The 24,830-nt window shown below is 38.8% G+C and overlaps 3 protein-coding genes and 2 pseudogenes across 5 annotated transcripts; 3 read left to right on the forward strand and 2 right to left on the reverse strand.

Annotated features, from left to right (window-relative positions):
• On the forward strand, window positions 1–1,250 carry LOC137714929 (extensin-2-like). The gene has a single exon (XM_068454090.1). The coding sequence runs from the start codon at window positions 23–25 to the stop codon at window positions 1,181–1,183; it is 1,161 nt and encodes a 386-aa protein (XP_068310191.1). The 5' UTR covers window positions 1–22; the 3' UTR covers window positions 1,184–1,250.
• Window positions 1,251–3,824: 2,574 nt separating this feature from the next.
• On the forward strand, window positions 3,825–5,912 carry LOC137716213 (uncharacterized). Of its 3 annotated transcripts, none has more exons than XM_068455630.1 (2): window positions 3,825–3,909; window positions 5,010–5,912. In XM_068455630.1, the coding sequence occupies exon 2, from the start codon at window positions 5,061–5,063 to the stop codon at window positions 5,622–5,624; it is 564 nt and encodes a 187-aa protein (XP_068311731.1). In that variant the 5' UTR covers window positions 3,825–3,909; window positions 5,010–5,060; the 3' UTR covers window positions 5,625–5,912. The 3 variants fall into 3 exon arrangements, with proteins under 3 accessions (XP_068311731.1, XP_068311732.1, XP_068311733.1); XM_068455631.1 differs by having other exon boundaries at window positions 3,848–3,905; XM_068455632.1 differs by having other exon boundaries at window positions 3,899–3,909; window positions 5,023–5,912.
• Window positions 5,913–12,019: 6,107 nt separating this feature from the next.
• Window positions 12,020–16,039, forward strand: LOC137714428 (probable LRR receptor-like serine/threonine-protein kinase At3g47570; annotated as a pseudogene).
• A 2,899-nt stretch (window positions 16,040–18,938) lies between these two features.
• LOC137714763 (inactive beta-amylase 4, chloroplastic-like) lies at window positions 18,939–20,303 on the reverse strand (annotated as a pseudogene).
• A 3,268-nt stretch (window positions 20,304–23,571) lies between these two features.
• LOC137714429 (classical arabinogalactan protein 9-like) lies at window positions 23,572–24,629 on the reverse strand. Its single transcript, XM_068453650.1, has 2 exons — window positions 24,603–24,629; window positions 23,572–24,093 (listed from the first exon to the last, which is right to left on the reverse strand). The coding sequence occupies exons 1-2, from the start codon at window positions 24,627–24,629 to the stop codon at window positions 23,572–23,574; spliced, it is 549 nt and encodes a 182-aa protein (XP_068309751.1).
• Window positions 24,630–24,830: the final 201 nt, after the last annotated feature.

Below are 24,830 nucleotides of genomic sequence, written 5' to 3' on the forward strand. Positions count from 1 at the left end.
TTGAAGACATACAAGTCACACAATGGCCAGTCATTGGCCATACCTGGTTTATGCCGTGGCTATATGCATGATAGCCACAAATGTAGCAGCTAATTATGACAAGCCTTATGTTCATTCATCTCCACCACTACCTCCATCTTCATACCTACCACCCTATTTCTACAGGTCATCCGCTCCGCCGCATTATCGTCACCAAACACCGCCTTACTACAAGAAATCACCACCTCCTCCATCACCATCATCCCCACTTCCCTATGTTTACAAATCTCCACCACCACCACCTCCCTCACCTCCCCCTCCTTATGTCTACAAGTCACCATCACCTCCTTCTCCGTCCCCGCCTCCTCCTTACATTTATAAATCACCACCACCACCCTCACCATCACCTCCTCCTCCTTATGTGTACAAATCTCCACCACCACCCTCACCATTACCTCCTCCTCCATATGTATACAAGTCACCACCTCCACCTTATCCATCACCTCCCCCTCCTTATGTCTACAACTCACCACCTCCTGCTTCATTGTCCCCACCTCCGCCTTACATTTATAAGTCCCCACCACCAACTTCATCCTCACCTCCCCCTCCTTATGTCTACAAGTCACCACCACCTCCTTCTCCATCACCCCCACCTCCCTATGTTTACAAGTCCCCACCACCACCTTCACCCTCACCTCCCCCTCCTTATGTCTACAAGTCACCACCAACTCCTTCTCCATCACCCCCACCTCCCTATTTTTACAAGTCCCCACCACCACCATCTCCCTCACCTCCCCCTCCTTATGTTTACAAGTCACCACCACCTCCTTCTCCAACCCCTCCTCCTCCATACATTTATAAATCACCACCACCTACTCCTCCATCCCCATCACCTCCACCACCCTACATCTACAAGTCACCACCACCACCGTCTCCATCACCTCCTCCTCCATATGTATATAAATCACCACCACCACCTTCTCCTTCACCCCCACCTCCCTATATTTACAAGTCACCACCACCCCTATCTCCTTCACCCCCACCTCCTTATGTTTACAAGTCACCACCACCCCCATATCCATCACCTCCTCCCATATTCCCATCGCCACCTCCTCCTTATTTCTATAAGTCACCACCTCCACCATCTCCCTCGCCACCACCGTATTATTACGCGTCTCCTCCACCACCCACTCATAAATACTAAAATTTTTGAATTCCTATTATATCTCTTCATGTAAGTGAACCTTGCACCTCTCTCTCTCTCTCTCTCTCTCTCTCTCTCTCTACAAATCTTCTTTATTTTTGTTAACAGTCAATATTGTTTACATTGCAGGTTCCAGATTGGTAGCACAAATAATTTCTGCAAGAGAGAGCTTCACCTTGTTACTTGTTTACTTGTGATCAGTCTAAAGTGCGGACCGAAAACTTGTTGAGAATAAGTGGATTAGCATGGACGTTGTCTTTTTCAGCTTTCTTGCAATTTATACTTTTTATTTTTTAATTTGTCATACACTAGATATATGTTGCTTGTGAGTTCATTATTGGTTACATATGCTGAAATTTGAATCATTGTTCATTCTGCATTATTTATTACAGCCCTGAAGGTTTTGAAATTAATAAAATAATCTTATTTGAGGGATGCCTTGTTGAACGAATACTGTGCTTATAGTTATTCTATCCAAACTACTTATTCTAACGATCTAAAATGTCTATTTTTTCAAGTAATTCATATATCATCTTTGAACAAGAGAAAAAAAAAATTTATATCTAAAATCATTAAGTCATTTAACCGTGTCAGTAAAACGATGTTAAAGTAATCTAATGACCTTATTGTTAGGCCTTGTGAGAGTATAAGTAAACTCTCAAACTACTATAATCGTTGAGTAACAATGAATGAAAACAAAATCAGTTTCTCTCTCTCTCTCCGTTTCTGGTGCGGCTAATTCTTGATTGATGATTATCATCGCCACTGTTGCGAAATCCTACTACAATTTCTAATTCATGACATTGATCACAACAACTCTCGTCACAATCAGCAATTTCTTGTGTATTTGGTAGTCCAAGTTCTAAAGGGATGTGGACAAATTTAAGGGAAAGATTTGCTAATGTTACAAAAACTAGCATCTTTCAAACGAAAACTAATCTACACAATGGGTTTGTATATGATGTTGGTTCTTCTTCTATAGTACCAAATCTCCCTATGGTTCAATGATGACAACATTGGGTACTCAAATACTAATCCTGGATTTGTAGTGTCATCGGGTGTTCCAAAGGAACCATATCACATCTCCGCTACCTTTATATACATTTCAGCTTCAACCTCCTTTTGGTTCTTATACCAATTATGTTGCAAAATCTTCATAACAGCCTCTGATAAGTCATATTATTTTACATTTTTACCCTAATCTTAGTTATAATTTGTTTGTTATTAAGAAAATTTTAATACCTTGTTTTATATTTTGATTGTCGAACATGCAAATCTACTTTGTGCAAAAAGTGATGAAACAAAGGATTTTTGGAGTAATTATAATTGGAGTAGATTCAAGAGTCTTTCAAAATGATTGTGTTCAAAATCTCAGATTTTATTTCCAAGCCGTTTGATCATGGCAATTAAATGGAGAAAGATGCATAGTGTTGTCAGATTGACATTTTTAGTATTTTTTTTTTTACCAATACTTTATTGAAGATGACGTTTTTTTTTTTTTTTTTTTTTTTTTTAAATAAAAGTTTCATCTACAAAGTTGTAGTCGACTTTTTTGTCATTGAAACGCCACCTCGCAAGCCTGATTTGCAGTAGATTTTGGTCATAAAACATGTGAACTTTGTGGCTGACCAGATTACCCAATTTAGAGTATGTGTTTTCTAGTTATATTATTTTATTTGGTTTTCCAGATTTGTTGAGAGCAGTGTTCTAAAAATCAGCCTAGGCGCTGGATGGTAGCCGACTGCCGCAATTAACTTGTAGTCAGTCATAAAATTGGAAAGCATATTGGGCGGACATTAGACGGGATTAGGTGGGACTAGGCGGGTCAAAGCGGGTCTAGGCGGGGCTAAATGGAGGCTAGACGGGCGTACGTTAAGTCGTGTGAATTGGAAAATTATATGTTGCAGAGGAGGTACGCAAGGAAAAAGATGGACCGAGATTGTCCCACCATCTTCTGTTTCATTTTAAGGTACTGTTTGGTATGTGGGATAGAACAGAACATAATGGGACGGAACGCGTTCGTCATATGTTTGGTGCCCCAAAGATAATGGGATGCATTGTCCCACGGAACGAAATTTGGGGTTTTTTCCGTTCCACCTCACCCCTTGGAATAGATGTTTGAGATAATACGTTACGCTTCGAAGTTGGAACACCAAAGAAACACTGCTTTCTGGAGAACATTTTTGTAGTAGTATACTATAATTAGTTAATTAGGTTTGATCCTCTCATTATGAATATTAAAATGTTATTTTTTTCAAAAAGTACTTCATGTATCTTTTTCTTGTTGGAATTAAGTCTTTAAAATAAATTTTTAAGCCTTAAAAATGCAAAAAAAAAAACATATTACAGTCTATTGCTCTTCCTATTTACATGTAAATGAGAAGTTTTATGATCAAATCTCGGAAACAATAAATTTACAACCAATTTATTTTCTCATCCCCTTAGCATATAAAAATCGTTGTATAAATAAAAGAAATTACACCCTCTCTAGGTGGGCTACATATTTTAGCCCCACTCAATGGTTCAGATCTGGGGCTTTGGCCCATCATCTATCTTAATCTGAATGCCACATGGCCCATATGTATTTTGCATACGATTTATTGTTGTTACACCCTAATACACGTGATCATAACCTAGTCCCTCCCAACCTGCCGCTCAAACCTATTTTCCTTGTTCTTCTCTCTGCTTCCCGCTTCGCGCTGCCGCGCACCATATTCTTCCTGTAGGTAAGCTCGATGGCTTATTTTCTTTTAATCTTAGTGTTAATTGATTCTTGTTGGGTTTCGTTTGCTTTTGTTTCTGTTTCTTGGTTTACTATGTAGGATTAATTCATTAACTTGGTTTTTGAAATTATTCTTCTTCCTAAATTTCTGTCATCTGTGAGTTATGGCTTCCTGTTTGAATTTCTGATTTCTGTTTGAGCATTTGAATTGCTTTTATTTGTGTTTCTGATTTGTTCTGCAACTGGGTTTGTTTCCATTTGCATTTTGGGGCAGGCCCTGACGGTTTTCGGGGTTAGTTATGGGGTTTTGAACTTGTGGTAAAGTTTCACTTCACTGCCGACGTTATTGCTAAATAGTACTTAAGCCATTGGTTCAATCTCTTTCGGTATTTTGCTTCATATACATTGTTGGTCAGTTCTCAGACAACTTGAGCTTCTTGGGTTTTAGTGGATGTACGTCTAACATGGTATCAGAGCCTTTGGATTTCAGCGCTCAACACTTATTGTATAGATTTTCCTAGAACTTGGACTTAGAGTTCGGTTATGTTTTCTTTGCTCTGTCACCATTACAACTAACTCATAGTTTTGTGGTCTGACGTTTCTTTTCTGAGAATAAAAGTTCAACTTGTTAAATCATTAGACAGCGAAAAATTGGCAACCTTTGTTTCGAAACTCCCCTATTTCCCCTTTCTTGAGTTAACACGAGTAAATTATTATTTTTTTATTGAATACCTCCGTATTTAGAAATTTATCAAATATTTTTTGCAAATGCTTTCGTCACAGCTTCAGATAGTTATGTTGCCTTATGAAACTAAGTTCGTATGGACTTTACTATGGCATTTTGTGGTTTGTGTTTAGATGGTGGTTCTGGAGCTGTTCATGTTTTTGTGCCCTTTGCATTGTTTTACTTATGTAACTCAATTGTTTGCATACTTTTTGTCGAAGAATATATCAAGCATACAATTCATGAGTAATTAAGTTTCTGCCAAATAAATATGAAGATGATTGCCTGAAATATTCTGTGATCGTTCTGGGAAGCCATGCTCCAGTGGTTGTGTGCCTCTTGAAAAGTGTTTAAATATTAATGAATGGTGCTGTGTTTAGGAATTATCAACAGTACAGAACCTTAGAAGACTTAACATAACACGGACAAAGATGAGACCTTTAGATGAGACTGAGACCACGACAGTGTTTGAAAAGCTGTTCAAGTTTACAGGCAACAACCTCAAGAACATTGTCGAGAATCCATCTCATGAAGGTCCAGACCCGGGTCCAGGTCGTTACTGCTTTCGCCTCCACAAGAACAAAGTTTACTATGTTAGCGAATCACTAGTAAAGCGTGCTACAAATATAGCTCGGACCCAGTTAGTCTCTCTTGGCACCTGTATTGGTAGGTTCACTCATGGTGGTAAGTTCCATTTAACCGTTCAGTGTCTGAGTTTATTGGCATCAAATGCTAAACACAAGGTCTGGCTTAAACCTACCTCCGAGATGTCGTTCTTGTATGGAAACCATGTTTTGAAAGGTGGTTTGGGGAGGATTACAGAGAATATTGTGCCGGGTGATGGGGTGGTTGTGTTTTCAATGTCAGATGTGCCTTTGGGTTTCGGGATTGCTGCCAAGTCTACTCAAGATTGTAGGAAGTTGGACCCTAATGGAATTGTGGTGCTTCACCAGACTGATATTGGAGAGTACTTGAGGATGGAGGATGAGCTTTGAGTGGTTATGACAGATGTGTTGGTGTCTAATCAAAGATTTGTGCGGGACATATAAGTCGATCTATCAGCTTTGATCAATTCGAGTTGAAGTTTTGTCGGATGTGGATGATTGTTGAACATTACTTTCATTAGTGATTCTGAGTTTTGATATAAATTCTATATGATCAGGAACTTCTGCAAGATGATTATTCTTACTTCAATTGTCGTACTATTCGTAAATTTGTTTTTGTCGTTCTGATTTTGATTTGATGATGCTGTTATCTAATTGCTGTAAGACCAAATTTCACTACACCGAATTGTTGTTTGTGAATGCACATAGACCAGCTAACTGTTAACCTCACTATGACCAATCGAAATAGCCAAATTATTTATTGCAAGTCCATTGTAGCAAATGAGTCTCCTACAACTTCATCTAACTCGACATCAATTGGAGATGGACTTACATTGGCACGGGTACGCTGCAATGTTGCATCATTGGCATGGGAGGCCATTGCGACGGTGTACTTGTTCCATGAAAGTTGTGGTGTTTGCATCAAACAACGGCTAGGATTTGAGTCTATTTTAACTGGTAATAGCTTGTCTCATCCGGCACATCAAACGGGCAGTTTCCAGAACTAAACCATATTCATGAGGTATTTTGAAGGAAAAATTTATGGCATTACTTATTAGGAACGGGAGCACTAGTTGTGTCTACTATTCTTATTTATGATGTTTCATTCGTTTACTAAAAAAAAAAAAGGAAAAAAAAAGGTGAGAAGTCTTATGTTTGAATTTTGTGAATGCCGAGTTCTGTAACGCCCGTTCCCAAAAATTATGGTTTTTATAATTTTAAAATGTGAAATTGCGAAAAATTCCCTTCGAGGCAAAGATGTTGACTTTTGTTGACTGTCTTGTCGTGTCACGTAAGATTTGTTTTCTTAATGTACGCTCGTAGTACTTGTCGCTACGAACAGGTGGACGCAAACGGAACACAATTTGGAGTTATAACGAAGGAGATATTAACGTTTAAAGTCGGGGACATTTTAGTAAATTGATTATTTTCTAGAAAGCTCCAGATTTTTGGAGCAAAATCTGGAAAGCCACGTGTGTGGTCCAGATTGAATAAAAGAAGAAACGGATGGTTGGAAGAAGAGATAAAAGAGAGAATAATGAGGGGCGGGACGCCCAATCAGAAATAAGAGAAGAGAGAGTGACCAATATGGAGAGCAGGAAAGGAAAGGAAAGGAGAGAGTGGAGGAGCACCGGATCACCCTTGACCCGGTTCCTCCCCGTTGACTCGACCCGTTCCGCGCTATTCTGACGTGATTTTTGTTTGTTTTTCCGTTAAATCCCCGTTATCCACCACCTGGAAAACATTCCATGATCTCCCATCTTCCATTTCCAATCAAAATTCACTAGATTTAGCCTTGATTTCGTGAAGAATGGAACCCGTGGGTTCCGGGGGGTGCCACGGCGGAAATCCTACGATCTTGAAGCTAACTCCGTCAACCACCATCACCAATGGACTCTCCTCAACCCTCAGGAACAAAGCCCAAGCAATGGTTAAGGCATCAGAGCTTGTTGGAGTTGAATCAAGAACAACCAATTTTTAGGGTTTTCGATGGGTTCTAGTGAAATTGAGGCTTTTCCCGGCCGATTTGGTCTTAGTCACAGTATGAAAGTTGTTCCTCTAATTGAGATCTTCATTCCTATAAAATTTGGAAATTTTTGGAGTTGTTCGATTTTCTGGCAAGTCGGCCGAATTCAAATCCGTTGTCTATTTTCCTAGATTCTATCATTTAGGTATAGTTTTACTAAAAGGTGTCTAATTGTGTTTAGACGCGTTGGCAGGAAGTGATGTCATTCTCGATAGTTCGAGTGGCTTTCGGGTAATGGAAAACTAGTGAGTGGACCCCTTCATAACTTATATATTTTTATAAAATATTAGCCTCGCATGCATTTCATATTTTATGAATGGAGCATGATTTATAATAAGTTTTACGAATTTTCATACTTATGATTTATTTAGATTGCTTTTACGAAATAATTATAATTTATCGAATTTATATATTACTAAAGGTTATGAATCATTGGATTTTTAGTTATGAATTTCTATGGATTTCGAATATGATTTATTCTGCAGGTTTACAAATATGAGATTCCATGGATTTATGAATGTAATTTATCTTGGATTTGAGAGACTTAAGTTTTGAACTCCGGACTTGATTTGAGTTTTGAGATATGTTTTTGGTACTTACCTAGTGGGTTATCATACGACACATCCGCACATCACAGGTATTGTCTATGGCCATTGACACATATGATGGAGGAGTGAGATATGATTTATTATATACCTCCAGCTTCACCACCGAAAGCGGTGTTGGACAGCTTCACTAGCTACAACTAGTGTCGGTGTGGATATATGCTATTTTAAACAGCTTCACCTTCGGGTGATGGATAGGTACTGCCTTCAGACAACTATGATACCCCTAGTTGAGTACTTCACTTATATGATTTACAGAGGTTTTACGAATGTTTTACAGGGCATGCTAGGGTTTTTCATAAAACCTATATGTAGAATTATATATATATATATGTGTGTGTGTGTGTGTGTGTGTGTGTGTGTGTGTTTTCAAAACAGGAGGTTATTATGTTCATAAAGAAAATGGTTTTTCTATTATTAATAGTATTATTATAAACTTTGGTCCACTCACCTTTTTTGTTTTTGCACCCCCCCCCCCCAGGAGTTAGGATCGAGGCACATGATTCCGGTGTCAGGGCACTTGGACTTAGTTATCCTCGAGTCTTCTCAGTATAGGTATCATTTCCTTGTTCATATCTTTTCTTAGTAAACCTTCCATATTATTCTTAGTAATTGTATGCTCTGAACATGATTCTGCATCGGTTTATATCTTTCTAATTAAATATTTTATCGGTATATATGTTTTTAATGGCTTTGTCATCCTCGGGTGTCGGCCAGCATGTGTCTACCCTGGTATTTGGGGATATCAGGGTTGGGGCGTGTCAAGTTCAATGCGAATTTATTTCTCTCATCCATTAGTATAGATATATCATTGTATTTGAATAATTAAAATAAATAAGTGCGTCTCATACTGAAAATATGTGTTCCACTTCCACTTGAACAAGGTATCCTTTTCATTTTCTAATTTAGATTCCACAAGCGCTTAGATGGAAACTACTAATGACTCGAGAGCCTCAAATGCTAGTGAGATCTAACGTGGAAACGTCATCGATTTGTCGGAATGACAAGGAATCAAGACAAACAAACACCAAGAGGATAAAGATCTCACCGTGACGCAAGAGATGGCAGGGGTTCAACCTTGAAAGGCTGCCGGATGGAGGAGATATGCCTAGGCCCCCTCCACCAATGATTTTCCGTTCTCAAGAAATGATGTTGCTGAATCAGTTGTCAAGCGAAGAAGAAAGTAAAGCTTATCAACACTTGTAAGACAAAAATGCTCAGCAGAATAGCTAATATAATTCATTCATAATTCAAGCTACATCATCGCGGAGAACATGATTCATAAGAACAATGTTCATATTATGAATCGTGTGCCATCATTTTCGCATAAATATCGCTAGGATCGTAGTGAGCTATTGTGTGAAGATCCATATTGGAGGAGTCTTTACTGTGTGCCATAGTTTTGAAATAAACATCATTCTTTCGCTGGTCGTAGTAAGCCATTGCACGTGACTCCATGTTAGTGGTGTCTATACCCATAATTCAGTCATCATGCTCTCTTTGCTCCGTTTCATTCGCTTCCTCCATCACCTTTACCTTTCTTTCTGCAATTTTTGCCTTTCTGTCATCTGTTTTGGCCAATTGTTTGGTAAGCTTCTCCATCATGTCACATAAATGAGAATCCAAAGTTTCTACAACCTTGCTTCTTTTGTAACAAACCGTCCCGGGATTTACGAAACAAAAAGGGTATTTTTGTATTTTCACTAAGTTTGGGGATATTTTCCGTTTAAAAATGATTTTTGGGGTCTTAATTGGTGAGCCCAAGGGGCCCATGTGACATCCCACATCGCCCAGGGGAGTGATCCTTATATGTATATTCTCATCCCTACCTAGCACGAGGCCTTTTGGGAGCTCACTGGCTTCAGGTTCCATGGGAACTCCGAAGTTAAGCGAGTAGCGCGCGAGAGCACTCCCAGGATGGGTGACCTATTGGGGAGTTCTCGTGTGAGTTCCCAGAAACAAAACCGTGAGGGCGTGGTCGGGGTCCAAAGCGGACAATATCGTGCTACGGTGGTGGAGTGGGCCCGGGAAGTGGTCTCCCCTGGGCCGGGATGTGACAATATGGTATCAAAGCCTAACCCTAGTCGTGGTGTGCCGACGAGGACGTCGGGCCCCTAAGGGGGGTGGATTGTGACATCCCACATCGCCCAGGGAAGTGATCCTTATATGTATATTCTCATCCCTACCTAGCACGAGGCCTTTTGGGAGCTCACTGACTTCAGGTTCCATGGGAACTCCGAAGTTAAGCGAGTAGCGCACGAGAGCACTCCCAGGATGGGTGACCTATTGGGAAGTTCTCGTGTGAGTTCCCAGAAACAAAACCGTGAGGGCGTGGCGGGGCCCAAAGCGGACAATATCGTGCTACGCTGGTGGAGTGGGCCCGGGAAGTGGTCTCCCCTGGGCCGGGATGTGACAGCCCACCTCCTGATTTGTCCCCCAGTTGCCTTCCCTTTTCTTTTATTTTTCTGAAAACTCTCTCTCTATTCTCTCTTAGTTCTCTCTTCTCTCTCATTCTCCCTCTGTGATCTCTCCCTTCTCTCTCTTGAAACCCTTTCACCCTCCAATCCACCCACACACACACCCTTACCATTTACCTGCAACACCATCACCATCACCATCACCCCTGCGAACTAAGATTCAAAGAAAGAACACCACAAACCCTCCTCTTCCTTTCGGCCGGTACTGTTCATCTTCTTCTCCGTCGTGTTTCGTATTTTTCCGACGTTGCTAAGCTTCTAAAAACCTTTGGGATGTGTTTTAGGGTTAGATCAAAACTTGTTTTAAGTTGTGTATACGCTTGAATCGCAGAAAATAGCTCGGAGTAGCTTTTCCAAATTTTCCGGCGAACACCGCCCCTTTCGAGGCAATTTCCGGCTAAACCACGGCGACTACTACAACTTTCCTTTGCAAGGTATCAATCCCTTCGTCTCGCTGAGTACTACAACTTTCCTTTGCAAGGTATCAATCCCTTCGTCTCGCTGAGTACTACAACTTTCCTTTTCGTTTCACCCAATTTCGTTGCATATCGAATAAGTTATGGGAGTTTGAAGTTTGCCCAAAAACCGACCAAAACTTTGGCCTGAAAATGGTCAACCTGACCCATTAACCCAAAGTCCAACCCTATTACCCAACCCCAAGTCTAAAATCCAAACCCAGGCCTTTGGGCCGGATCACTAAGCCCAAACCCTTTAAGATCCAACCCAGTTTCCTTTTATTTAATTTTTCTTTATTTTTATTTTCAAACCCAAAACCCCCAAGCCCAAAACTCAGACCCAACCTGGATCCAAGCCTAGACCCGGTCCCCTGACCCGTTGACTTTGACCCAGTCAACGGTCATCGTTGACTTTAACTTTGACTAGTCAACGGTCAACGTTGACTTTTTGGGTTCGTGCGGGACCTCTCTTAGGCTAATTTCGACGTCCTGAACCCGTTTTTGAAGTTTGTTTTTCCAAATTCAATCGTTTGAGTAGAGTTTGACTAAGTACCATTTATGTGCTTAGGGGCAATTATTTGTGGCGTTTCCGTTTTCGCTAGTTGCGTGGCTCTTCGGCGGAAAAGTACTGTGAGTGGACCCTTTCTAAAAATGCATGTTTTGATAGTGGAATTGTATACATGAAAAGCATGATTTGATGACTATGTTTTATGAGATAATATGCTTATTGAGGCTAGTTTGAATTATTACTATTTTTCCTATAACCCGTGTTCTTGTAGAATATATGTTGGATGACGATAAGATATTTAGAACATGTTTAGAACACCTCTTTATAGTATAGATTCCGGTCCGTCTCGGGCGATGGTTTGGTGTTGGCATAGGGCCTAGAGAAAAAATTCATCACCATCCCTGGACCGAGATCTTAGCTTTGCATGCTCGAATTTGTCATGGATTTGAAGAAGCCCAAACAGGCTGAGACTTCCAGGCCATTTTGCCGGCCACATTCGACCACATTTTGGCCTCGATTCAAGTAAAATCGTAATCTTGTCGCTCCCAGCTTCAATTTGGTATATTTTATATGAAAGTTGGTTGTGAAATGGATCTGAAAGAGAGTCGGGAAGTTAATGATTGATCTAGGTGACCGGCGATGATGAGGAGTCTGTCGGGAGTGGTCGTTGTGCATGACAAGGACGAGAAATAGAGGATAGTCTTAGCTAGTCCCATGGTTATTGGGGTCTCACTAAGACCTCTTAGTGAAGGGTTTTGTCCATGCTAGTCTCATTAATGTTAGTCCCAACATGGAACAAACATAGTATTGGACTAATATCTAGTCCAGTCCAGTCCAGTCCGAGTTAGTGAGGGCAAACAAACGCCCCCTTAACTTTCAATACAACAACTTTACGGGAACCATCCCTTCGTGGTTTGGGTCCTTCCCTAAACTTCAAACCTTCATATTGTGGGGTAATGGCTTCTCTGGTTTCATACCCGCTACTATCTTCAACTTATCTGCACTTGAAAAATTTGATCTGAGCAATAACCAACTATCAGGTACGTACATACTAGGCATATAAATTAGTGTTGCTTGCTTCATTACATTTAACATCTATATTATAAAATGTATAACAATCATTTCGTTTGTTTTTTTCCTTTCTTTTTTGTTGGCACGCATGCACATATTTAACAGGTAGCATACCCAGAGAAATCGGCAACTTAACAATGGTGAAGGTCACATACCTTGACGACAACAAGTTCGAAGGTATACTGTATGACTTAGGTTTTGTTACACACACACACACACACACACACACATATACACAAGCCCCTTCTTAGCTGGGATCTTGTTCAACTTTAGCAAAAAATGAGATGAGAGGACTATCATAGGATCGTATATTTACCGTGTAAGACCCTCGTATTCTAGAGCCAAAAAGAGGTCATATATAATGAGTACATGGTCCTTAGAATGTATCCCACTTTTGCTATGATACAACAGGATTCCCACTAAGAAGCTGCTCCTATATATGCATACATGATTTTAACAATATACACAGATTGATTTTATAGAACTTCTGAACGAGATTAGGTTAGCTGGAGGTGTTGTTTGTGCAGGACAATGCTCTAAAAGGCTCTGCTTTTGTGCGTGTCCTCAACATATCTTCTTTGACTGCTTTCACTCTATACGGAAACAACATGAGTGGTAGTCTTCCGGATGTGTGAGCATCTTTCGAGTATTCGACGATTATATTTGGGTCAAAACCAACTTGACGGTATGATTCCCTCCAAACTGTGGCAATGCAAAGAGCTTCGTGAAATCTCATTAGCGTCTAACAATTTCCGTGGAAGCATACCCAAAAGTCTTGGCAATTTGACCTACTTAAGCAAGATTATTCTTTCCGACAATAATTTAGAAGGTAATAAATTTGGGAGCATTTTACAATCATTTCGTTTTTAGTTTTTAGTTAAACTGAAGTTACAAAGTTAATGTAAACATACATGCTGAAATTGTGACAGGTACAATACCGGATGAGATTGGTGATCTTCCATAGTTAGAAATATTGACACTGCATGCTAATAATCTCAGTGGTGTCATCCCATCCAAACTCTTCAATAACTCCATGGTAAGAGAAATAGGGCTTTCTATTAATCAGCTCTCAGGTGGCCTCCTAGCAAACATAGGTCTTAACGTTCCAAACCTAGAATTCCTAGGTGTGGCCCAAAATAACCTCATGGCTGGACCACTCCCTAACCTCTCCAATGCTTCCAAGCTCAAGGAGCTAGACATGAGCACAAACTCATTTATCGGGTTTCTTCCTATCACACTCTGTTCCTTGAAAAAACTCGAGTTTCTTATCTTGCATTCGAACAATTTGACAATTGATGCTTCTGCTCCACAAGTAGGAAGCACTCTCTTTTACTTGTTTAATCTTAGAAATCTGACAAGATTATACTTGTCAAATAATCCACTAAACACCAAAATTCCAGCTCCTCGCGGGAATCTATCTACGTCACTCCAATATGTTGATTTAAGATTTTCCAACATCAAGGGTAACATTCCAGTTGATATTGGCAACTTGAGCAGCATGATAGAGTTAAACCTGGGAGATAATCAGTTGAGTGGAGCAATTCCAAGTTCAATACAAAGGCTAAAAAAATCTCCAAGGTTTGTATTTGAATGATAACCAACTCCAAGGACATATCCCGTATGAACTCTGTCAACTAAACAACCTAGCCGATTTACGTTTCGGTGCTAATCGTCTCTCTGGTTCAATTCCTTCCTGCTTGGGTACTTCGGCAGTAGCTCTAAGACGTTTATCGTTAGTGTCCAATTTGTTAACTTCTAAAATACCACCTTCCTTGTGGGAACTCAACCATATATTGCACCTAAACTTGGCATCCAATTCTCTAGATGGACCACTCTCAGAGGATATCGGAAAGTTGAGAGATGTGGTGGATATGGATTTATCAAATAACCATTTCTCCGGAAACATTCCCGGTAGCATTGGTGGTCTTCAAAATATGATTAGTTTCTCCTTGGCAAACAATTATTTAGAAGGCCCTATTCCCAATTCATTTAAAACCTTGCTAAGCCTGGAATTCTTGGATTTGTCCAAAAACAATCTATCCGGAGTGATCCCAAAGTCATTGGAAGCACTCTTGTATCTCAAGCATCTGAATTTGTCTTTCAACAAACTCCAAGGAGAAATTCCGACCGGCGGGCCTTTCGGAAACTTCTCTGCTGATTCATTTGCATCAAACGGTGCACTCTGCGGTGCTTCTCGACTCCATGTTCCACTATGCAAAAATAGAACAAAAGTTAAGCCGAACTGGAGGAAAGCTAAATATATCATCCCAGGGGTCATATCAGTAATACTCCTAGCGGCCGCTGCATTGATTCTGATACAATGCAAGAAAAGGAATGTCGAAGTTGTTAGAGAAATTGCCTCGCTACATCAAGTTCTTTGGAGAAGAGTTTCGCGCCTAGAACTTGTAAGGGCAACAAATGGATTTCATGAGAGTAACTTACTAGGCACAGGTGGTTGGTTTTGGCTCAGTATACAGGGGAACACTTTCAGACGGGATAGATATCGCCGTCAAGGTTTTCAATTTACAGCTAGAAGAGGCATTCAAAAGTTTTGAGAAGGAATGTGAAATGCTAAGCAATATCCGTCACCGGAATCTTATTAAAATCATAAGTTGCTGCAATGAACTTGATTTCAAAGCCCTGATACTTCAATTGATGCCTAATGGAAGCCTCGAAAAGTGGTTGTATTCTCCAAACCGCTCCATGACTCTCCTGCAGAGGTTAGATATAATGAAAGATGTTGCACTGGCACTAGAATATCTTCATCATGGTTACTCGATACCTATCGTTCATTGTGATGTGAAACCAAGCAATATATTACTAGATGATGATATGGTTGCACATGTTGCTGATTTTGGCATTGCAAGACTCATTGGCGGTGGAGATTCGATGACAGAAACCATGACCCTAGTCACAGTTGGATATATGGCTCCAAGTGATGTATTTTCTTAACTTTGTATATATTGGTCTTATAAGGAGTTATAATTTTCTTTTTATCATATATAACTAAATTCACATACAAATTTTGCAGAGTTCGGGATGGAAGGAAGCGTTTCGACAAGAGGGGATGTGTATAGTTTTGGTATTGTACTCATGGAGACATTCACAAAAAGGAAGCCAACAGACGAGATGTTTGTTGTGGAAATGGATTTAAAGCAATGGATTGCAGATTCATTATTTCCAGATGCTGCAATAGGTGAAGTTGTGGATGCCGATATACTTGGGGCGGAGGAAGATGGTGATTTTGTGAGCAGGAGGGATTGCTTATCATCCGTTATGAGATTAGCTTTAGCTTGCTCTGCAGCTTTGCCGGGAGAGAGGATTAACATGAAAGATGCTGCAATCACACTCACCAAAATCAAGACTAAGTATTTGAAGGACTATGGAGGAGTGAACTCTTAGTTCTTTTTGTTCTCTAAATTTTCGGATCCATTTTCTTATTGTTGTTTTCAATCTACAAAGACTACATTATTTTCTCATAGTGATAGATATGACAATATGATGATATTCCTAAAGTTGAAATGCCGTACCTGGATTTGTCAATGCAATGAGACCAGCAGTACCAAAATTGCAATTCCAATTATTCTTCCCATATTTGGTAATAAAGCATTCAGTTTCTACAGCCAACCAAATCTGTTTCAAAAATTTACACTTCCAACTCAAGAACGCCTGTCATGGGAACACGAAGTTACTTTAGTCAACATACTAGGAAGTTACAAACTTCTACACATGCCCTTGACAAAAAATTATTGGGCAGTGAGGCTGCTCCTTACGGGTAAGTTGGGTTTTTTGGCTGCTTGACAAATTGTGCTTATCTTTTTAACAAAAGGAACGAAGTTACTCCAATTTTCAACCCTAAAGATCTTATCATTCTTTCTGAAATACGTAAATGATCTTACTGCTACAACCTGGGAATGGTAACCGTTAGCATGTATTTGCCATAAACCAAACTGCAGGAGAAAAGCAAACGCGTGAATACGCAGGACAGAATGGGCAAAAGAAAAAGTGGTTAACCATTAAACGCTATCAGAAGCCATGTGTTTCTAGTTATCTGACATTTGCAATATCCAATATATGTCTAACAGAAAAAATGGTACCTGAAATTTGCTTTTGTTATTGAGCAAAGGATGAATTTACCCTATCAAATCATTCATCGGTATTTCTCCCTATCAAATGTACCCTTTTCTTTGAAACACTCCATATCTGGTGCAAATTGAATCATGTTAGATTACATTGGAATTGTATAGTATTTTAAATATACAATAAACAAAGCATAAGGCCAGACATTTTATAGAAGAAAGCCATCAGCAAGCCACCACTACCACCACACAGTGGTGTAAATGGACAGATCCTGCCAATCCAAAGTAATAAGATACTGATATACGGTATAGTGATGCAATTCTATATTTGTTTTCTATTAATATCAAAATTGTATTCCAAATTTCAATAAAACAGAAAATGATTATTGATGGACTTATCATATGTTTCTTCTTTATTATCCGGGCAAGACAACCCAATTAAAACTAAAGATTTACCTCATAATGAATTATAAAATACTAAAAGAAACCTAAAAAACTGATCTATAATACCCAATATCTGTAATACTAAAAAAGCTCATATTGACCCGTTCCAAGCCCATGTTGAACCCAGAGACCCTGCACGACCTGCCGTGCCAAGCACAGCTGCATGGGCTAGTCCTACCTAACTTAAAAGCTTGAATTATAAAAAAAATATCTAAAGTAAGTCCAAAATAAGTGCCAAAAAAGCAATAACCTAATGAAGCATTATTTACAACAGACCTCGTACCTGTTGGAGTAAACCTTCTGGGCTACAAAGACAGGATGCCGGGTTATCACCATCCATCATTTCTAAGCAGCTGCAATAAGATATTTAGCATGTGAACTTGGTAGAAAAGATACATTTGAAATCAAGCAGATGTCTAAGAAACCCTAATTATCAGGTTGGACAATGAACAAAATTCCAGTCAGAACCTTAAAACATAGAATCTTACGGAACATGCAAAGCAGCTCCATGACGAGACAAAAGTGAAGCAACAGGATCATAACCATCTCTAACAGCAGTGTTGTAGTATCCTGTTGTAAGTTAAGCAGGGTGTGCTATCGCCTGATACCGCCAATATTTTCCACCAATTTTAGCCGCCAATATAATTGAAGTTTGCTTGTTTTCTTGATATTTCTTCAGAATGTTAGTTGCCTTTGCAAGAATATCATCTGCATGATGGAGCAACCTACCACTGTACCATTCCTACAACGAGTCAAGGCACTGTCAGATCTCCTAAGCTCCACAGTGTTTTCCAATAATTTTAATCATGTTATGCCAAGTATTGCATGATAAAGAACCATAATATAATTTAATTTTCCACTTATACTCCATAATTGTCCTTAGTTTACTAACCAGTACATCCTATGATGATTTTTTTTCTCTCTAGAAGACAAGCATCAATGCATTTTCATTCTTAATCAAATTGCATTAACTTAGTGCAGTTTCTTAAAAACCCGTTCCCTTGTTATGACTTCATATTAAATCATTAGAACATATCTACTTTTTAATCATGTTACGTAAGAGTAGTTAAGACTTAAGTAGCAAACAGTCTGCAAGTACAACCCCTAGAAGCAAATAGAGTTAGTTATAAGAAAAGTTCCAGTGAAGATTGAAAATATATACTGCAGGCCCATGTTGTTTATATGCACCTACAGAGAAATGTTGCATGGCTAAAGAAACACAACTTCAATTCAGCGTTTGCATTTTAGTCCAAGTGGTAGTTCGAGGATGAAATATGCATGAACAGAACGATAAAAGCAATTATGTCATGCAAGTTACACTAGGCTTTAGCTATGCAGAAATTTTTCATGGGAAGTAATTAAGCAAGCTGCTTTCATCAGTTTCATACAAGAAAAAGACACCCATAATCAGAAAGAAAGCTTTCCTCTCCCTCTCCAAAGAAAGGAACTTCAGATGGAAGACTGTTGTAACAGCCAGCCTTTTGTGGTCCCTTCTTTTTCCACTGAATTTTTCCTTCCTTGCATGCAGCCATCACCCATCCTAACAAGGTTGTAAATAGTAAAAATTCAATAGCAACCAAATTTCCGTCAGAGGAATGAAAGATTTTTAACATACATGTACTTGTCATAGCACTGGAATTCACCGATTCCAAAAGGATGTGCAGGATATCTGTGTGAGCAATGCAACAATGTTGCATAAGAAATCATTGGACTAGCTTCATACTCATAGTTCTAGTGTAACTGTAACATACTTAAGTTCACCAGAAGGACCAAGACCAACACTAATTTCTTCTATTACAGTACCGATTAAGAATTCAAATTTCTTAGCAAAACTTGACATGAAATCTTCAACAAATTAGAGGGCAGTCCGTCCGCAAAAGAGAGGAACATGGTCAACGTAAGATAATCATCATTGGAAAATCCATTTTGGTCCCAATAATATATATGCTTATTCTGATCACCAATTTGGGAGGAAAAAAAGAAGAAGTCAACTTCTTTATCTAGATTCAAGATTCAAGCTGATAGGTGTGTAACGAAGGCCAAACTATAGTTTTTCTTTCAAATCCTTTTGCATTGATAAACTTTTTAAGCATATCAAAGCTAAAATCAAGTATGCTAATGGGGAACACAGTACCATAGCACGTTGCAGAGCATGAAACTGAAGAAACATTCATAATATCTCTAGTCATCCAAATGGGTTACGTTTCTTAAAGTATGATCGGGTAAATTAAGCTTTCCAATACAGCCATGTGCATTGTACCAGACTAATAACTTCAAATGGGATTTCAAAATATCAAATAAGACAAACATCTATGATCCAAAGTGGAAGAGTTACACCCCCTTTTCTGCTAGAAGAAGAGTCCACGTTTGAGTGAAAAGATTTGGCAACATGCAACTTCAAACCTAACCTAAGTCAAAAATCAATTTGAAAAGCTCTTCATATAGAGACCAATCATATGCAAGAGGAGAGAAACGCTCTACGATTCCCCACCAAACCTCAACTGCAATACCGTGGACAACTGCCAACTTGAGTGCTTTTAGAGCTACAGTTAAGGCCTTGATTCTGAAACAACAATAAATCCAGCAATATATAAGGAGATTCTGTCTCACTTGAAAGGAAACTAAATTAAAAATAAATAAATTTAGATAGTTAACTGCAACCATGTAGCTAATCATACTCCGTCGTTTAAAAGAGTATAACAACTAAATTAAGAATGAAAATGCATCACAGCCTCATCAACAGAAAGTCATAATAAAACTTACTTCCTAATCCTTGGACGCCCCGTACCATCAATGCAGAAGGCATCAACAGGCATCATCACATACATGGGAATTCTCTTATCTCAGGAAGACGGCAACGTCGAGAACCTCAAATTCTCTCGTGCATCCATACTGCAGGCAACAAATCATCTAATTATCACAGAGACATATTTATAGGATCCCATTGAACATTCAAAAGCAATAAATTAGCTTAGAAACTTCTCGTCAAATTGATTAAAAGAATGTACACCAAAAAAAAAAAAAAAAAAAAATCGATTAACACAATTCACGTCTAAATTTTATTGTTTGGAATTTATTAGCAACCCAACTGAACCTTTTCAAGTATTCACTTCAGCAACCTAACTGAACCTATTCAAGTTTTCTCGCGAACCAAACAGACCGTGCAACTCAAAAGAAAACGGGAAAAAACCGTAATTGTGTGAGATAAACCTGAGAATACTATTTCCAGCAAGGATGGGCTGCAGCAAGTGAAGAGGCCTTTTTTAAAGACGGGCAGGGTCGAAACGTTTCGGAGGAGGTTTCGGCAGTTGGGCTTGTCGTCGAAACTGATTTCTCTGAAGCAGAAGAAGCTCCTCCTCGCTGTTGTGCATTTACAGACGACTGCCATTGTCCGCCATTGCCATCGATCACAGAGAATCTCTCAGCGATAAAGAGAGCAAATCCCAGTGCTTGTAATTTTCATTTGCAACTGAAATTTACCTACTCTGTGTTGTGGTATTTTTGGGTATTTTAGTTCTGCCCCCCCCCCCTGTCCGCCATTGCCATCGATCACAGAGAATCTCTCAGCGATAAAGAGAGCAAATCCCAGTGCTTGTAATTTTCATTTGCAACTGAAATTTACCTACTCTGTGTTGTGGTATTTTTGGGTATTTTAGTTCTCCCCCCCCCCCCCCCCCCCACACCACTTATTTCTACTTCTCGCATATCACTTATTCATTTATGTTATTTAATTGTTTCAATTGATCAGCAATCGAAAAATATTAGAGATGTGTAAGGTAAAAATGGGTGTATGGATATCACTACCAAAAAGTTATCTTTATATGTATTTTCTAAATCAAATTTGCAAATGTGTTACCAATAAAAAATAAATAAACATTTTGATTTGATTCTTGATTTTCAAGTATAGAATCAACTAGCCCTTCAAATTCCATGCTTGTTACTAAACACGCAAAAAGTCAAGAACTGGGTGAAAGGTTGAATTGGTTCTCTCCCATAAACCTAATAGAAGGCTGCTCCCATTGCTTGGGAACCTCGTGATATTCGTTGGTATAAGCTTAATGTTGATGGTTTAAGATCAGTGTGGGTGGAGTTCTCTGCCAATTTGGGACAAGGAGATTTTATTGACAGAGGTGTTTGTTGTCACTTTGTTCTAGCAAAATCTGGTTGATAGCTATTATCCTCTTGATACTTGATACAATTGTGAGCAGATGCAAAACATTGATGAGTCAATTGGTTATATGTGAGCTGAGCTGAGGCATGAAACATGCTTTCAGGGAGCAGAATTTTGTTGCTCATCAGTTGCCAAATTGGAGTTTAAATATGGGTCTCGGCAGCTTTGTCTTCAATAACCCCCCATGCGGCCTACCTAGATTGGATCAACTCTCGTAGATGATTTTATTGGCGTTGCTAAGATGCATGTTGCTTGTACGGGTGTTTTACGTTAGGTTCTTCAAATGTCTTCATTTTAATGGAACTAAGATTAAAATGGAATGACACCAAAATACAATTGGAAAATAGAGAGTTGGAAGATAAAACTGGAACAACTGATCGATTTCCTTCTTATAAGAACAAGAAAAGTACAAAAATTTAAAATCTGACCCATTTCCTTCTCCCGTTACTTCTTACTCTTAATAACCACGCAAAAAATAAAAATAAAAATAAATAAAAATAAAAACCCACTCCCTCATCGAACACAAAAACATAAGCTAAATTCTCAATGTGTATGTAGTCATCAACAACTCATTATGCAAACCCATTGTATAAATCTGACACCTTTGTATATGTAATCTCAACCTAAGATGTTTGACCCCTCCCCAACTTTCTTAGTAGCAAAACGAGACCTTTCAGATGTGTTTTTGCAGTTAAGCTTTTATACCAAAACCAGACTTTTTCTGGTGTAACAAGTAATGTCACCTCACCATTCCTATCCAAATGAAATTCATAAAAGAGTGCAAAAGAAAATTGAGCATTTACTACCCTTAAAATTGCCTTCATATTAGCTGCTAGATTGTTCCCAGTACTCTTCTTGTACCCAAGAAATGCAAGGACAAAAAAAGAGGTATATGTAACCGCATCAAACAGACCATAAGCAAGAACAGCTGCCAACCCAAGTTTTGCAAGATTTGAACTCATTTCAGTGGAATTTGCCTAAAGAAAAATGTCAAATTATGAAGAGGAAAATCCAATTTGTACGACTAGGAGGTTCATATTCTTATACATACAAGAACTTAACAATTCACTTAAAATGAGAAGCAATATCAGCAAAAGTGTTGGAAATTTGTATATCCATGTGAAAGCAAAGGGAAACACTAGAAAAAGTTGGGCAGAAGCATTCTACAAACGAAATTTTGAAGATTAACATCCCAAGGGCTGCATAGAGCTCCCACACAATGACTTAGTTGAACGAACTCTTTGATATTCCAATCTGATTTCTTGTTACAACTTACACTTTCTACGAACACGAATTCCTTCCACATGTACTTGATCAATCACATGTTCCTAAACATTCAATTTGATACGAAAATCGTCTCTATGCATACATGTATCATTAAGTTCACTCATTAATCATACAATATATCACCAACACTCAACTCACACCTCCAATTAATTAATCTTGCATTCACCAATGTGTTAAGCTTTGCGGAAATACAACATTGGAGACTATGAAAACTTGTAAATGCAGCTGAAGGAACACTTGAGTGAAACTGAGACTCAGTAGTAGGTTTTGGGGAGAAATGCAAATACAAGGAGCTGCAGGAGGAGGAGGATGAAGTTGCAAAATTCTCGGGAAGGAATCTGCTTTTTTGTCTGTTTTTTTTCAGTTGTTTTTGTTCTGAAAATCCATATGGATGGACCATTTATTCACCATTTGTGCCTGAATATTGAACACCATTCCAAAGTTTTGTTCACCACACCAAGCCCTTCCTCAAATTCAATTAAGTACAGTAGTATGTTCGGTCACGTGAGTAACTTGAGATATCATTGCATCAGAGAAGCCAGACTAAATAGGTTAGAGCTCTAGTCATAACAACTGTAAAGGCATCTACAGTGCACCAAGAAAAGTAGGAAAATGTTTTCCACACCCTCAATTTCTTACTTTTTATTGATTTTTTTTAGATTTATTTATTCTGTCCTATAGAACTTAAGCAAAGCAAACAAAATATTGTTGATTCGTATGATTAATAGACCAATGGAACCGGATGCAATATTAGAAGGGGTGATGTTTGATATTGATTCTTTAGCTATGCATTTTGATTTTGTTATGTTCTGGTTCGTTCCGCAGGAAGATTACTTTGCTGCTCACGTGATGGCTTCGTTTGCTACCAAGCATGGTGGCAAGTTCTTTTGGGATGAGATTGACCGGATTTTTTATAATATTTTTACCGCTGATACAAAACTTGTCATTTGGCTTTAATAAGTTTCCATCCTTTTGACCAAAAAAAAAAAAATTCCATCTTTTCGACCTATATATATATATATATATATATATATATTAAATCAAAAATAATTAAGGGGTAAATAAATACTGATAATAAACGAATATTTATCATTCAATAGAAAAAGATAGAAAATACACCAATGACTAATCAGTACAGGACCAAAAAAAGAATTAAGTCCTAATTAATAAAATTATATATATATATCTATATATCTTTTCTTGAGAACAGGAAATCAAAGTGTATCGATATAGAGAGCCAAAGCAAACCAGATAGACAGCCCGCTCAAAACTACCCGAACCGCATTCAAACCCGACGCAGACGATTCATCGCTTGATGGACCCTGGGCAGCACTATCCGGTGACATACTTGCCGGCGCCGGAATCGGTGGCCTACCGCTTGATGGGAACATTCCTTGGGATCCTGCCGGTGTTGCAGAACTCGAAGGAATGCCCACTGGTAACGATGGGGTCGCTGCAATCTCAGGACCCTCTGCAACTGGCGGAGCCCCGGCTGGACTTTTCTTGGGAGCGCTCACCGGAGTTTTGGCCGGAGAGGCAACGGTTGGCTTCTGGGGCACCGGTGATTGAGCCGGCGGAGACACACTCTTGGACGGGCTCTTCGCCGGAGAAACCGATATAGGAGGGGATGCCGGAGAGACGGTGGGTGGGGTAGCCGCCGAAGGAGTTGGGGTCGGCGGGGAAGTTGACTGAGAGGTCTTGGGAGAAGTCTTATACTTAGACTTGATTGTATTACACTATTAACATTGATGATTACACTATGAACATTTTATTATAGTACATAGTAATGTTATTCATATCATGTTTTTATACTATATTTTTATATAATTTTATGTGGCATCTGATGTGAATAGCCACATCATTTGTGGTATACGATGAGTCTTTCTCCTTCATTTTTTTGAGTTTTGCAAATTTTTCAAATAATGTGGTTCTCCACATCAAATGTCATCTAATGTGGTATGAAAATGTGGTACAAAAACATGGTATGAATAATATTATTCCAAACAAATGTATGTACTAGAAAATGTCATAAAATTACATAATATTCTAATTCACTTTTATCCTCCCTAACTTAAATGTATAACGATGTGTTACAATATTTTGTTAACTTCGTAAGAATTCTTTTACTTTTCTGAAGTTGGCCGCTTCAGGAATATGCTCAAGAGATCATGAATGAAAGAAGGTCACCTTAGTAAGCTTTCCCTTTCTGCCTTTTAAGTTTGCGTATGTTTTGAGTAGAAGACACCAGATCACTTTTAAAACAGATGTCCATTACACTACAGACTAGACATCAAGATGTTCTCTAAGAGATGTATCATATATGATGTGTTTGTTGCGTCATCTGACTTTTTATTGTTTAATTGTCTTTTTTACTGCAAATAAAGATAGAGTCAAATGTTTTTAATTTAATTTTTAATGCATGAGTCTCATTAACAACCAATAAGATGAAATTAAAATCAATTTAAATTATTTT

This window comes from Pyrus communis, chromosome 14, assembly GCF_963583255.1.
Source record: "Pyrus communis chromosome 14, drPyrComm1.1, whole genome shotgun sequence".
Classification (NCBI taxonomy): domain Eukaryota; kingdom Viridiplantae; phylum Streptophyta; class Magnoliopsida; order Rosales; family Rosaceae; genus Pyrus; species Pyrus communis.

Excerpts from the sequence above, each read along its gene's own strand:
- LOC137714429 (XM_068453650.1), bottom strand. The coding sequence starts at position 24,629 with ATGGACATCTGTTTTAAAAGTGATCTG. Across the intron at positions 24,094-24,602 it reads TCTGTTTTAAAAGTGATCTG|TGTAATACAATCAAGTCTAA; the intron begins GTGTCTTCTACT and ends CAATGTTAATAG.
- LOC137714929 (XM_068454090.1), top strand. The coding sequence starts at position 23 with ATGGCCAGTCATTGGCCATACCTGGTTTATGCCGTGGCTATATGCATG.
- LOC137716213 (XM_068455630.1), top strand. The coding sequence starts at position 5,061 with ATGAGACCTTTAGATGAGACTGAGACCACGACAGTGTTTGAAAAGCTG.